This window comes from Pongo abelii, chromosome 1, assembly GCF_028885655.2.
Source record: "Pongo abelii isolate AG06213 chromosome 1, NHGRI_mPonAbe1-v2.0_pri, whole genome shotgun sequence".
Taxonomy (NCBI): Eukaryota; Metazoa; Chordata; class Mammalia; order Primates; family Hominidae; genus Pongo; species Pongo abelii.
Genome location: NC_071985.2, coordinates 202622043 through 202637779, shown reverse-complemented (window position 1 = coordinate 202637779; position 15737 = coordinate 202622043). Strand labels below are relative to the sequence as shown.

At 39.1% G+C, this 15737-nt stretch overlaps 1 protein-coding gene across 1 annotated transcript in view; it reads right to left on the bottom strand.

Moving 5' to 3' along the window:
* PUM1 (pumilio RNA binding family member 1) overlaps positions 1-15737 on the bottom strand; it is a gene marked incomplete at its 5' end in the record, with an annotated part of 132180 nt that overhangs the window by 43756 nt on the left and 72687 nt on the right. Inside the window, 3 exon segments of the mRNA NM_001134123.1 lie at positions 3056-3157; positions 4315-4408; positions 15455-15725. Coding sequence (NP_001127595.1) covers positions 3056-3157; positions 4315-4408; positions 15455-15725 — 467 coding nt within the window.

The following is a 15737-nucleotide window of genomic DNA, read 5'->3' as shown; positions in this document are numbered from 1 at the left end:
TTCCTTAACCAAAGTGCTTGGGACCAGAAGTGTTACCAATTTCAGACTGTAGACTATGTGTGTGTGCAAGAGTTATCTTGGGGATGTGACCCAAGTCTAAACACAAAGTTCATTTCTGTTTCATATACGCCTTATACACATAGCCTGGGGGTAATTTTACTTTTCCATTGGGGATGCTGAATAAATGAACTGTGTGTTATCTATGTGCCTGTGGTTTTGACTATGACCCATCACATGAGGTCAAGGTCAAGCGTGGAATTTTCCACTTATGGTGTCATGTTACTACTCAAAAAGATTTTGAATTTTCAGATTAGGGATGCTCAACCTGTAATACATGTTGGGAGTACAGCCGTATCTACCTTGAGTGAGTGGTTGCAACGTGCAATAATAGTCCCAACACTCTCCCAAAAGCCAACAAAAGCGAACCTCTACTGGGCAAGGACTGCTATTACCATTAACATCTGCATTATTCTCTAAATTTTCTCAACTGGCATTTCTACTACTGTACTCTGGTCACATGGCCTAAGGTTAAATTTAGGAAAACATCCCAGGGCAAATCAACTGAGGTTGGCACATCAGGATGCCCACTTCAATTCCTGTGTGACTGACACCCTCTAAGAATACACATTTTCATAGTTTTAACAGTTAACATTTCCTGTTATTTGTGAAAGTATTAACTCATTTTCGCCCAGGCTCAACTGACATATACAAAAAACAAGATTCTGATCACCAAACTACCATCTCAGTGACAGCAGCAGTGTTAACCCTAAGACCAGTTCTTTGTTTCAAGTAACATAAATTAGTAAAGACTTCTAAAGAAAGTACAGAAAAGACAATTCAAGACAGACAGCACAAGCATTCTATATACTATAGTGAAGCACATGCATGAGCTTTGGAGTTAAACCTGGTTCAAACCCCAACTCCATAACATTTAAATTGTGTGACTTCAAATGAGACAGCTCTCTCTAGGTTGGGCGCAGTGGCTCACAACTGTAATCCCAGCACTCTGGGAGGCCAAGGCGGGTGGATCACTTGAAGTCAGGAGTTTGAGACCAGCCTGGTAAACATGGCGAAACCCCATCTCTAATAAAAATACAAAAATTAGCCAGGCGTGGTGGTGGGTGCCTGTAGTCCCAGCTATTCAGGAGGTTGAGGTGGGAGAATCACTTGAACCCAAGAGGCAGAGACTGCAGTGAGCCGAGATCGCACCACTGAACTCCAGCCTGGGGGACAGAGCAAGACTCAGTCTCAAAAAAACAAACAACAAATAAGGCAGCTGTCTGAGCCACAAATTTCTAATCTCTAAAATCATCATCTGACAAATCATATGAAAGAAAAGCATTCAGGACAATGCCTGACAAAAGTTAAGTGCTCAATAAATATTAATGATGGTTAGCAGAGATCACTCTCCTACGAAGAGCTTTCTGTTTTCCCCCAAAAGGGGAATGGACCACGGACAGACAGATGACCCTATGTTAACTATGTTCCCATCATAACCATGCCAAAATGTAAACAATTTTTTTAAAAATCTAAGAAATTCTAGGCTACATTTAAGTTCATAATTGCAAATTACATGTTACATAATAATAAGTAAAATTTCAAAGTAATAGTTAGTCATGATTAACTTGACTTGGAGGGATCTTCCCCCAATGAATATCTAAACTGGAAGGCATTTTGTTTGTCCTAATGTTGAATTCAACCCATCATACATTTATGGTCCCATCACGGTGACAGTAACTGTGCAACACAGAGTCAAATAACAAAGATGTCTGTCTTTTAAAAATCTAGTCTCAAGGGAAAGAAAAAAACACTCATAGGCTGGGCACAGTGGCTCATGCCTGGAATGCCAGCACTTTGGGAGGCCAAGGGAGGAGGATTGCTTGAGCCCGGGAGTCTGACACAACACCAGCCTAGGCAACACTGGTGAGACCATCCCATCTCTCCAAAAATTTAACAATTAGCTAAGTGTGGTGGTGCACAGTAGCCCTAGCTACTCAGGAGGCTGAGGCAGGAGGATCCAGTGGGCCCAGGAATTCAAGGTTACAGTGAACTGTATTCATGCCACTGCATCCCATCCTAGGCAACAGAGTGAGATCCTGTCTCCAAAAAAAAAAAAAAAGAGAGAGAAAGAGCAAAAAAAAAAAAAGAGGGGAAAAAACTCATGTATACATCCCACAAGCAAATAAAAACAGTGTAGTAATTAGCCAACTAGGGAACTTCACAGGCAAAGAATGGGAAAAAGAGCTTACTACAGAAGACCACAGTGACCAAAGACAGGGGCCTAAACCAGTGCAGTATCTGCAGCAAACTAAAATCAGATCTGTATTGCTACAATGTACGGTGTTAGCCAATGGCAGTCCACTAGGAAGGGAATTGGGTGGTACATATGTAGCGACCTGTATGAGGCATGGTGATAGAGCCCTATATGCTGTGGGTCCCAACCCTAGCTAACCCACAGAATTATCTGGAAGCTCCTTAAAAATACTGATTCCAAGGAACAAAACACCACCACCTCTACCCCGACTCCAAGTAAGTTGTAATGATCAGCCATGTTTGGTAATAACTGTAGTATTCCATACTAGGGTAGAAAAAAGGGAAATCAATAAAAGGTTTAAGCAGAAAGATGAAGAGGTAAGATCTAAGTTTGAAATCATTTTCTTGAACAATTTAGAGGGGAAGAGGAGGTGAGAGGGGCAAGGAAATTAGAAATACATTAGAGACCAGTAAAAGTACCTGAACTATATGATAGACTAGAGGTGGTAGGAGATCTGGGCAACGGGAGAAATTCCCAAAATATAAATGAGCATCTGGTGGCTCCATGGATCAAAAATAGATATGCAAGGGGTATGTGATCAATTTGCCTTTGAACATTTTCAAGTCTGAGGGGCCTATGATACAGCTACAGAGAGATATTAAGCTGGCAGGTAGATGGCACTGAAAATCTGGATAATCTTCACTGGAGACATGGATTTGGGAAAGAGTATAAAGAATGCACGCCCATCTCAAATGACTTTTCAGCAGGTGAGAAAATCCCTCATGCAGCAGAATGTCTCACCTAGTGTCGCTGCTGCAGCCAATCCAGCTGTGTAGGGGTCCGTCCCTGGGGGAGCAGCGCTGATGATGTATGGATTGGGGACAAACGCAGCGGGAGCTAAACCTGCTGAAAACATACCTGTCAGTAAAAACAAACTTGACTAAAACTGCAGCCCTATCAAATACCTACACAGTTTGGCTATTCACTCCAGGTTGTAGATAAGGAAAAAATGAAAAAAGAGAAGACGGGACAGGTTGAGGGTAAAGAGAAATTTTAAAAAGATAACTGCTATACTAAAGATTATAATGAAATGTTTATATAGTCAAATTTTACCTTTGCTAAAGAAATATTTAACTTAAAACTGTATATAGTTATAAATTCAGCATAATTTCTAAAAGATTATTAAAATTGCAACAGCCTACAATAGAACAATTTTAAAGACTAATATTAAAATGGGATGAAGTATTTATTTCTATTTAAAACAATTTTCCAAACAGTTTTCATGAAATAAAATGTATGGGTATTTATAAAGATTACCATCTACAACTATACATTATCAGACCCAAGGACTTTATGCCTGGCCTTTATTTATTTAGGTTGGAAGTAAGTATATTCTTCTACAGCCTATCACATCCAAGATTAGCTATCTCCTTTCTACTCAATCATGCCATTTTGACACATTAAAAAAAAAATTCTACTTCTACTTGTTTACACTTAATGCACTCTATTTCTAAGAGACCTTAAGAAGGTCCAGGGGAAGAAACGTTTAGGCAGTACAATGAATACATCGCTCAAAACTTAACAACTGCTACAGGAAAAGGGCAAAGCTACTTTAAAATCGGTAATTATATGAGAATACCTTTAAATTTTTTCAATGCATACTTACTGGAAAATGGATTTATACTGTTTGTTCACAAAATGAGAATCTGATATATTTACAGTCTATAGAACCACAGCTTATTTAATCAATGTCATCCAAATCTTACCGAAAGAGCTAATGGTAGTCACCAGTCACTACTGTGATAAATACTTTAAATCCTGAAACAGCTGAGGTAGGGCAATGGCTGAACACTGAAGAAATTTTATAATGCGGGTCTACAAGCTATGTCAAAACTAATGTGGCTGGAGACAACTGGACAAAAGGAAGAGGCCACTTACTCTGTCTGAGGGATTTGTCTGAACTTTTATAATCAGTTTAAATTACTGGGTTTCACAGCAACCAGTTATCCTAAAATGGCGGCCACACCTATCATGAAAGAGCTATGGGCTTAAGGACTTACCGATGTGCGGCTGATGAGCAGCTGCCAGTGCATACTGCTGCTGCTGAGCAGCTGTCAACTGCTGGACAGCAAGCGCATTAGGTCTTTGGAACAGCTGAGGCAAGAGGAAAAACATGGTGTGGTTAGGGAAACTGTCTTACAAAATCATTTAAAAACCTCTCTGACTAAAAATTTTAATAAACACTTGTTTAGGCATGACACCTTAACAATAAATGTTCTCACACTCTACTTCATTCTCATGGGATTAAAATGTTTCATACTTCTGTTCTCCCTGTCTTTCGTTACTTCAATTTGCTGTGTCCTGGTTCCATGAGCTGACCACTTCATAGATTATATGTCCCCTGAATCACAAACACACACACTCTCACACACACACACATATATGAGATATCTATATCTATATCTATATCTATATATCTATCTATATATCTCATATATATGCATTCAAAGGCCCTAAAGATTATCAGGTCTACAGGTCCTGCCTGATCCAAGGCAAAGTTAAAAATCAGACAAATGTACTACCAACTGATTTGTCACATTGCCCCTAGTGCTGAATCTCCTTTCAGTGCTTTCAAGACCCCACTAACAACTGAATTAATCCTCACCTACTCACATTTTGGAGAAGAACATGAAAAGTGTTCACTTCATCCTCTGAGCTGCCTCTTCCTGGGAAAATGGTATTGAATAACTTCCTCAACTAGTAGCTTATCCTAATGGGTAAATTAAGACACCTCCCAACTTTCGGGAGCTCCAGAGTCTTCTGGGATACTATTCTTTATATGTTAAAAATAAAACAGCAGAAACACAGCAGCTACTAACAAAACTTGGATTATGAGCTCACACCTAGCACACTTCTTAGTTCTAAAGAAAAGAAAGTTCAAAGGCCTTAACAACACTAAGAACGTCTTATGATTCTACGTTAATACAAAACCAGTCATTCACTCATTAATTCAACAAATATTTATGAAACAAATGATACCTGCTAGGCACTGTGCAAGGAACTAGGGATACGACAGTCAATAAAACAATACATAATCCTGCCCTGATGGAGATTACATTTTAGTATGAATAGTATTGGTATAAAGAAAGGGGATGCCAGTAACCTAATTTGTGGATCACCTTAATGGGCCTCCTTCCAAGGAGTCATACTGAAGACTTCAATGTTTGCTAAAATCAGACTGAAAGCACTTACTGAAGTGACCTCCCTGGATAGGACCTTCAACCTACCTGCTCTTCCTACAGGATTTTTCAACAGCTCAGCTGACATTGCTGGATGATGTTTAACAGACACCATGGATCTTGAATTACAGATGTCCTCATAAAGAGACCTGATTGTTTCAGACATTAGGAGATAATGTCATTCTAGCAACTCAGCTTAATTATTGTCATGACTGGACTTACTCTTATCTTAGGTGGTGGAGAGATTTTATCCTGAGATTTGGCTACCCTCTACACCTCAAACATGAGGAGGCTAATTTTAGATTAAAAGAAAACAAAAAGTGAATACTTTGAAGGTATTGGCCAATTTCACCTGTTAACTCTTTAGTCTTGGTCTCTGCTTTTGGAGTATGAACGTCAAAAGTAACCATGCACAGATTTCAAAAATACTTTAGTTTTTTTTGTTTTGTTTTGTTTTCCCCAAAAGTTAAAGAAAAACTTCATTGCGATGCTGGTAAAAAAGAAACAGTATTACTAAATATCAAGTCTTAAAAAGAAATAGGGGAACTGAATCTACTGACAGACATTATCAAAACATTTGTCCTCCAGGAAGGGAGCCAGTCAAGACTATTTGGTAACAGTGTGCTTGTGATTTCTGCAAGTTGGTTTCACATTTCTGTTTTACTAAGATGTGTCTCACACAGTATTCCCTCCAACAGGAGGCAGTCCACCCAAGAGGGGCAGCCAGGAGTGGGAAAATAAGTAAAACAGTAGAAAGTTACTTTTAAATTATTTCCAAGGTTGTGAAAACATCTCATAGTTCCACTAAATATGTACTGCCTCTTCAATGGGTTTCTGGAATTTTCTTGGCCTAAAACCTTTTGCAACATTTAACATATCAGACACTGCTTGTGCTAGCTGCTTCTCTCTACCCTTCTTTGCCCTACTGCAAACAAAAGAATTCATTTCATTCAACAGATGTTTTTCGAGCACCTATTATTAGGGAGGTGCTGTGACATGGAACTGGGGAAATAAAGACAGTATGTTCAGAACACAACTCTTAAGGGTATCTCAATTTATTAACCAAAAACAGTAGTCCACTGCCATTCCATCTGACTTAACCTCACTTCATATATTTTTGTTTGTTTGAAGAGTCGGAGTCTTACTCTGTCTGTCACCCAGGCTTAAATGCAGTGATGTGATCATGGCTCACTACAGCCTCAAACTCCTAGGCTCAAGCAATCCTCCTGCCTCAGCCTCCAAGTAGCTGTGCATGTCACCACGCCTGGCTTTTTTTTTTTTTTTAACTTTTTTGTAGAGATGAAGTCTACGTTGCTCAGGCTGGTCTGGAACTCCTGGGCTCAAATGATCCTTCCACTTTGGCCTCCCAAAGGACTGGAATTACAGGTGTGAGCCACCACACCTGGGCTATTTATTTTTTTAATATTACATGTAAGTCATTTTATGTATGTGTACCATATCTGTAAATATACATGGAAATACATGGCATGTGGGAATACCACAAAAGTAATCATTCCATATAACATTAGCTTGTGGTTTTCACCACCACATTAAAACATTTTGAAAGCAGGAACTATTACTTTTAACTAAAAGCAAACAAGCCTTACAAGAGACCCCATATAGCCTATGTTTGAGAGCTGATTAATATCTTAGTAATTATGGTGAACAGAAAAGGATTTTCTTGAAACCATTTTGCAATAAACAACTTAACAAAAGTAAATTATACATCTACAGCAGACAGATTTGATTACAGAACAGATTACAGCAATTTTGGCACATTCTCTTTATGTAAATGGTGCAATATTAACTGGAAATACAGAGTATTCAAAACAAATTGGGTAATTGGCAAGTGACAGATTCCAAAGGATCCTGAAAAACTCACACAAATGCCATCTGCTGGGCAAAGCACTGAGCTCTGCTAACATTTTCATGTTTTTCACAAAGCAAGCGAATATCTCATAACTGAGAAACAAAATACTGTGAGTTGGGGGAAATGCTTAAAGGTCAGTATAATGATAAATGTGACGCAGTTAATTATAATTCACTTGGGTAGATTTCACAAGTTGTTCAAGAGTCTGAATGCTGGGGAAAATGTATCATCTACTTCAAGCATATCAAGGTTCCTAATAAATACTGAAGGCATAGTTTAAGAAGTAGACAAGCTGGTTTGCCTCCTTTCTCTGTCACTTACTATATTAAAAACAATCTACAGGGCTCTTATTCCAGAAAGGAATCCAGGCAGCCAAAAACACCCAATATAGTGACTGACATGTAGTTGGCATCTTATAAAAGATAGCTACTACTATTATTACTGTTGTTGTTATCAATAGCAGTTGCTGACATAAAAAAATTATGGCTTTTTTTTCTAAACCTGGAGAAGTAATGTCTAAATAAGGAGTTAGTAAATGCAAAAGACTACCGCCACCACTCCCCCCTGGCCACTGGCCACAATAAAAGGTACTGCCAGCCTTGACTTTTTTTTACCAGTTTAGACTATATACATAGTAGACAGGGGTTAAGAGCACTGACTCTGGAGCCAGACAGCCTTGGTTTCTATCTCAGCTCACCAGTGACTTGCTATGTCACCTCTGGCAAATCGTTTAATCTCTCTGTGCCTCATTCTCCTCTTCTCTTTAATATGACAATAAAGATAATATGTAACACGGCAGGTTGTTGTGGGGATTAAAATTAACACATGTAAAGATTTATAAGAGTCCTTTATGTGTGATGTTCTTTCTGATGAACGGGGAGAGCACCCCCAACAGACTCAACCCTTCTGAGAGTCACCCTTTACAGTTCCTTCCCAGAGCCAGGCAGCCCAAGCAGACCAAAAGCAGAGGGCGGGACTCCTCCTAGTCTGTATTAAGAGTAGAAATCAGCCAGGCAAAGTGGCTCACGCCTTTAATGCTAGCATTCTGGGAGGCCGAGGCAGGCGGATCACCTGAGGTCAGGAGTTCGAGACCACCCTGACCAATATGGAGAAATCCCATCTCTAATAAAAATACAAAACTAGCCAGGAGTGGTGGTGCAGGCCTGTAATCCCAGCTACTCGGGAGGCTGAGGCAAAAGAATTGCTTGAACCCAGGAGGTGGAGGTTGAGGTGAGCCGAGATGGCCACTGCACTCCAGCCTAAGCAACAAGAGTGAAACTCCATCTCAAAAAAAAAAAAAAAAAAAGAGTCAAAATCTCACTGCACCAAGACCACCAGCTGCTATCAGTGGGTCACAAAGATAATAGGGAAGAAAGAAAACCATTTTTGTTTTTATGGATGAGTACTTTCTGCATTATACTACTTTAAGAAAAAGCTATGTAGTTGAATTTGAAGGTGAGACAACTCCGCCTATTAAAAGGCTCTGCGTTTCTAATACAAAGTTCAAAAGAAACAGCCTGAAGCTAGAAACCAAAATAATAGTTATTTGCATAGCTTGTACTAGATGACCTTCAAACAAGTCCCTAAACTTCACTGATTTTTTTTTTTTTTTTTTTTTTTTTTTTTTTTTGGAGACAGAGCGAGACTCTGTCCTCGGGGCTGGAGTGCAGTGGTACAATCTTGGTTCACTGCAACCTCTGCCTCCCGGGTTCAAGCGATTCTCCTGTCTCAGCCTGTGGAGTAGCTGGGATTACAGGCTTGCGCCACCACACCTGGCTAATTTTTGTATTTTTACTAGAGAGGGGGTTTCACCATGTTGGCCAGGCTGATCTCAAACTCCTGACCTTGGGTGTTCTGCCAGCCTCGGCCTCCCAAAGTGCTGGGATTACAGGCATGAGCCACCGTGCTTGGCCTCTTATGTGTAAAAATAAAATAGCTGCCCTACCTCATGGGCTTGTTTTCAGGGTTCACAGAGAAAATCCCTTCGAAACAGTAAAAGCACTATATCAATGATGGAATTCTAAAATTTTAAGAAAAAGGTTTATTTTGGAGTCATTCCTCAGCATATGAAATTTGTGAAATCTTGTTACTGTTTGAAGCTTCTAGATAAAAGCCCAGTTTATACCAGGTTATTTGAACTACTGCAATGATCAACTAATGATTACAAAGATTTTTGGTAGGCGCATACAAATTAAACCATGCTGCTAAACTAAAAAAATCATCATCATCATCATATCTGTGCATTTCTTTGGCAGATGAAGAATCTGATTCCAAAACAAATGATTTCTAAGGTCCTAGGGAAGAACAAAACACATCCCTTCACTAAGTATTATTAATACCTTTTGAGAAAAACTTCACCATAAGTAAAATTTGAACGAAGTCAAATAACAATAGAGGTAAGCTTCAACTGATCAATTATTAGTCACTCTTTGTCAGTTACTATACACACGACACTTGATAGAATAATCATTTGTAAATTAAACAGAAAGTTGAGCATATTAAATATCTACATTAAAAGTATATACACACTTGGCCTCACAAGAATGACATTTAATCACACTGCCACACTTTTAACAACACATACCGATTTCCACTCCCCTGACTGTGGTCGTGCAGGAATGAATACCATACTTCAACTTTCATTTTCAGAATGTTGAATCTTTGTTAAAATTCATGCTTAACAGATGAGAGTTTTAGTACAACAGTGTCCAATTTTGTGAAACATACTACATTAGGCTATTTTTAGATTAACTGAATTCTAAATAAAGATCAACAATACAATTAATTCTATGCTGATATAATCCTGGCTTTGGTCTGTGCCACGTTTGTAACATAATACAACCTAGTAATAAATTTTTTTTTTTTTTTTTTTAAGATGGAGTCTCACTCTGTCGCCCAGGCTGGAGTGCAGTGGCATGATCTCAGCTCACTGCAACCTCCGCCTCCTGGGTTCAGGTGATTCTCCTGCCTCAGCCTCCCGAGTAGCTGGGACTACAGGTGTGTGCTACCACGCCCGGCTAATTTTTGTATTTTTAGTAGAAAGGGGATTTCACCATATTAGACAGGCTGCTCTCGAACTCCTGACCTCATGATCTGCCCACCTCGGCCTCCCAAAGTGCTGAGATCACAGGCGTGAGCCACCACGCCTGGCCAAAACCTAGTAATAATTTTCTAAACTGCATTTAAGGAAACAGGCAACTGTATAGCATTCTGTAAAAAATAAATACTGCTCCAACATCACAGTACAAAATGGGATGAACACATTATGCATGAACTGCTCACAGCTGTTTTCCAGCATTAAGAAGACAATGAAGTGAATTTGAGACAAAGGAAGAACATTTTAGAAATAACAACGAGCATTTCAAGCTGACAAAATACTCCAAGTCAGAGGTTCTGAACCCAAGATACTTGTACTTGAGTGGGTAATACTGCATCTTTATCTCATGCACATCTACCTGAAATTTAGCATGTTCTTCAATTATGATTGTAGACAACAAACTACATTAACTTTAGCAATACACCTATGACATTATCACAAACAGAAATCACATACACTTTCATGTTACTTTACAGTTGTTACAAGTATCTCAAAATCTTGTTTATGCTCATTATGACAGCTAGTACATCTACTTCTATTTCATGCATCATATCATAAATAAGTAAATATATAATTAACTTTGTTTTTAAATATGACAGCTATTTTTATACCACTGGTTTCCTTTGTAATCCTACTTTATACACTTTAAACATTATTCTGAGAAGTAGTCCACATGGTTCACTTATTAAAGAAGTTCACGGCACACACAAAAACAAAAAATAATTAGAAACTCCTGCTCTTATAAATAAACCTTAAAAGAGTTAAATTCAGAGTGATTAACAGTGACCAGACAACCAACTGACTCATCAAAATCCCACGTCACAGCTAACAAGAACTAAGTTTGCAATGAATTAAATGAAAATTACCTTTTCCCTATTTGCAGGCTGCTCCATGTCATGTATCTCATTATAGGCTGATAATAAGTTTGATGAAACCAGCTTATTACACCAAATCAAAGCCAAGATTGGAAGAAAATATAACAAAAGAGAGAATTACTTATTTTGTCAACCTCCAAACCAGATTCCTATTCTAAAAAATCACAAATAAAGCAAACCTACCATTTGCAGCAAACAACTCTAAACCAAGAAACATGATCACCTTTGATGCTTATTTCAGAAAGCCAAGATAAAAAGAGCAGAATGTGCAGAAAAATATGTGCTGCACTAGATCTCTGGTCCAACCCTCAAAAATATGTGCTGCACTAGATCTCTGGTCCAACCCTCACAATCATCAGTACTGTCTGAGACTCCCAGCTGGTTCTCAAGGCCTCCGGGACTCAATTTTCAAAGGCATCTGTACCTCCTTGTCCTCTTCTACACTCATCTTCTACTCTCTTCAGCCTAGGACCACACCACGGTCATTCCCAGCTCCATACCTCTGCTCTGACCTGCAACAAAATGTATTCCACCTGTCCTTCAAGTCAGTTGCATGCAACCTTTGTCCTCATTGAGCCCTCCCCTTGTCTGATAGGATTCAGAACCCATTAATTTAGCACTTAGTTCCCCAAATGTTCCACTACTGTTTCATTCAGAACCCAAGGTTCCTAGAAGGACACAACAGTCAACAGTTAACTGAATAATAAGAGTAAGAGAATGTCTCAAACTGCTGCTAAACTCACACTAACCACAAAAAACTAAACTATAATAATTAAGTAATTCCTGCTTTAAAGTGTCTTCTCATTTCCTACAGGCAACACAGCATAAGACTCACAACACTCTCTCTTCAACCTCTCTAGTTATTTTTCTTCAACCTAAACCACCAACCAGACTGACTACTTCTACATTATCTACTGAACACATATCTGTTTTACTATTTCCTCCACTAGAATTCTCATTTTCTTCCTATATAAACAAGTCTTTCAAGGCACAGCTAAAGAACTACCTCTTTAGTTAGGTAGTTTAGTTTAGGCCAGGTGCGGTGGCTCATGCCTGTAATCTCAGCACTTTGGGAGGCCAAGGAGGGCAGATCACCTGAGGTCAGGAGTTCGAAACCAGCCTGGCCAATAAGGCGAAACCCCATCTCTGTCAAAACTACAAAAATCAGCCAGGCACGGTGGTGGGTGTCTGTGGTCCCAGCTACTCGGGAGGCTGAGGCAGGAGAATCGCTTGAACTCGGGAGGCGGAAGTTGCAGTGAGCCAAGATCGTACGTACCACTGCACTCCAGCCTGGGCAACAGAGTGAGACTCCGTCTCAAAAAAAAAAAAAAAGAACCACCTCTTCCACAAGTCCTTCCCTTCCCAAGAGACCAGAGTACACTCTCCATAGTTGTAGGGTTCCAAGGATATGGGCATAAATGGTCTCATCACTTGTCATCGAGTACTTCCATGCACAACTTAAATGATAAAATGAGTTACAATGACTAACCTGAGAGCAAATCAAGAAGAGGAAAGGGAATCTTACTCTATTCATGAAAGATATGGTTGGCTACAAAGAACAAAAGAAATGAACAGAAGGTTGTATCTGTAGAACACAAATCTGTGGTCTCCCTGAAGCTATCTACAAAACTGAGTGTCAGAGAATTATGTACATTTTTCTCATGAGAGAGACCATGGCTTCTCATCAGATGACAACAGAGTGAGCTTTAAAATATTAAGTTCTGATCCAAGAACTAGCTTTCCTGGATATTATACAGTATAGTTATTTGTATATAAGGGGTAAGCTGGATCCAAATGACACACATTAGAAAACACGGTAGTTCTCAAAGAGTAGCCTCCAGACTTCCTGAAAGGCTAGTTTCAAATTTTAATTTTGGGAAGCATATTATGTACAGAGGATGCACTGAGATATTATAATAGGGATGAGGGAAAGTCCCCTGAAAGCTTGTTCTGCTAAAGCAATGCAGAGAAAATGGAATAAGGTTCAGTCTTTGCCCTCAAGGAGCTTACAATCTGGCAAGGACTGTTAGACAAGTAATCACAACACAAGACAAAACATGGTAATACCTTCTCTTAAAGGAAACACAAAATGCTATGGAGTTCAAGGGAGGCAGACATGACAGCTTTTTGGTTTGGAGACTAAGGAAGGTGACAGTACTGAACCTTGACAAATGAGGTGGATGTAAATTAGAAATGAAAAGTGGAATAAAATGTAATGAAAACTAAAAGGATAAGGGATAAAATGTAAGAAACAAACACCAATTTCCAATAGAAAAGGAATCCTTCCTTCTTGACAACTACTAGCTCTTATACAGGAACACTGAGGGATTGAGGGTCTTAAAGATACTAGGAGGCTTACGCCAGTGGTTCCCAGGTATGCTATTAGGGCCCCCGGTACAAGAATGTCTAAAACAAACTACTCAGAAAAGAATTATGGCCCATGAGATAAAACAACACTCACATCATGACAGCGGTGTATCTGTGTAAAAATGCCCCTATGTTGCAGCAACCAAGACATGCATAGGAAACCTGAATCCAACATGAGATTAACTTTCAAAATAATGTTTACTTTCAAAAACTGCTGAGACATATGGTGAGGGCACCCTTGGTTTTATATTTTTGAATAAGTGGTAGCTATGATGTAATCATGCTAACTACTTGTGGGTACATAGAAGTACATTTCTGTTCAAGTTCTAATAATTGTCCAGTCTCCAAAAACTGGTAAAATTATTTTGAAACCAAAGATCAATAAACCAAAAAAGAATATCAACTCTGATTATGAAGTAAAGAACAGTTTAAAAAAAAAAGAGAGAGAACCATATATTTTTGTTCATTAGAAATCTGAGACAAACTCTTCTTAAAAAACACAGAAAGGGTTAGATTGTACTACACTGGGAATGGGAGCTAAGAACCAAAAATGGACATAAAGAAGAGAAAAAAGCACAGAAAGTCAATTCATATAGGGAGGCAGCCATATCTACTAAGAACTGCACGGAGAAGAGTGTATACTTTTAGTTTACTCTCTCTGAAAGATATTTTGTTAATTTAACCTTATATGAATATGCACATTCACACAATCCCTTAAAGGTATTTATTGTTCATAAACCACACAGGAGACTTAAAGGGAAACTTCACATGTTTAACTTTTTACTCTATGAATCAAAATTCATTTTGTATCAGCCATTTATGACAATAACTAAAGGTACAACATGGCATAACTAATCTCCAAAGACCATAAGCTAATTTCCCTACATAGAATTTCTAAACTTCAAAATGAGATGCTAACCTTTCAAACCTAGAAGTCTGTATTAACGATCTATTACAAAACTACTAAAGAGTAACAGAAATTCACGGTCAATCAAACTGCTTCCGCCACAAGGGAGAACTTAACAAGATTGGGAAACTAAGCCCATCTTTTGTAGTTCAGACAACTGACCTTTATTTAAAAAATAAATAAATAAACACAGAGATCAGTTAACCCTAGAGGTAGTCCTACATGTCTTCAAAAACAGAAGGTATACATACAACATCTTCAGGGACTCATGAATTTAAAAAAAGAAAAAGAGCCAAGCAATTTCATGGTAGATTTTAAGTTGAATGATTTGTGTGTGTGGTTTCCTCTGATCGCATTCTAATACTTTTGAAAGATGCCAAATCCTTATCTATGTTATCTGGAGTAACTTGTTTAACTGTAAGACACAACTGGTAAGATGACCTGGCACTACACTCCTGACAGCGGTGGACAGTAGAGTTTACTATTTTAAAAACAAAACAAACCAACAGCATCACAACCACATAAATCTTCAGAGATTAATTTAGCACCCAAGAGGGTTGTGTTACAAGGGGCAACACTACCTCATCTACTCCCCAGCTGCTGAGGAGAGAGAAGAACCAAAGGAAGTACATACAGAGCAGGGTGGCCTCTTGCCAGTGACCTCAGCATAGGGACCAGCTTTATGAGGGGACTCTGTAAATCTACATCACTAACAGGTTCATAAGGGCTAGCTATGGATAGCCTGAAACAATGCCACCACCTCCCCCATCCCCCCATCCTTAATTACGTGAACAACGTGCTGGCTGGAGGGAGAGTAGAGAGGGTGACAGAGACACACACAGTACCTGTTGTTGAGAATTGTAGTCAAAAAGTCCCACAGTTGCTGCTGCTGAGTCCACAGGTACCTGCGTGCCTGAATAATCAAACTGAAGAGGCTCCATGCCCACATGTTCCATGGGGTCCAAGGGGACACTCTGGGACTCCATGTTGGAGAAATCCTCCACAGGCTTGGCACCATTGGTGCTGGTCAGCTGGGCTAAGCCCTCAGAACCATTCTGGTTTGGACCCAGAAGATCCACTTCATTAGCAGAGTTCTGGCAATTACCAGGGGTACGGCTAAACAGAGAA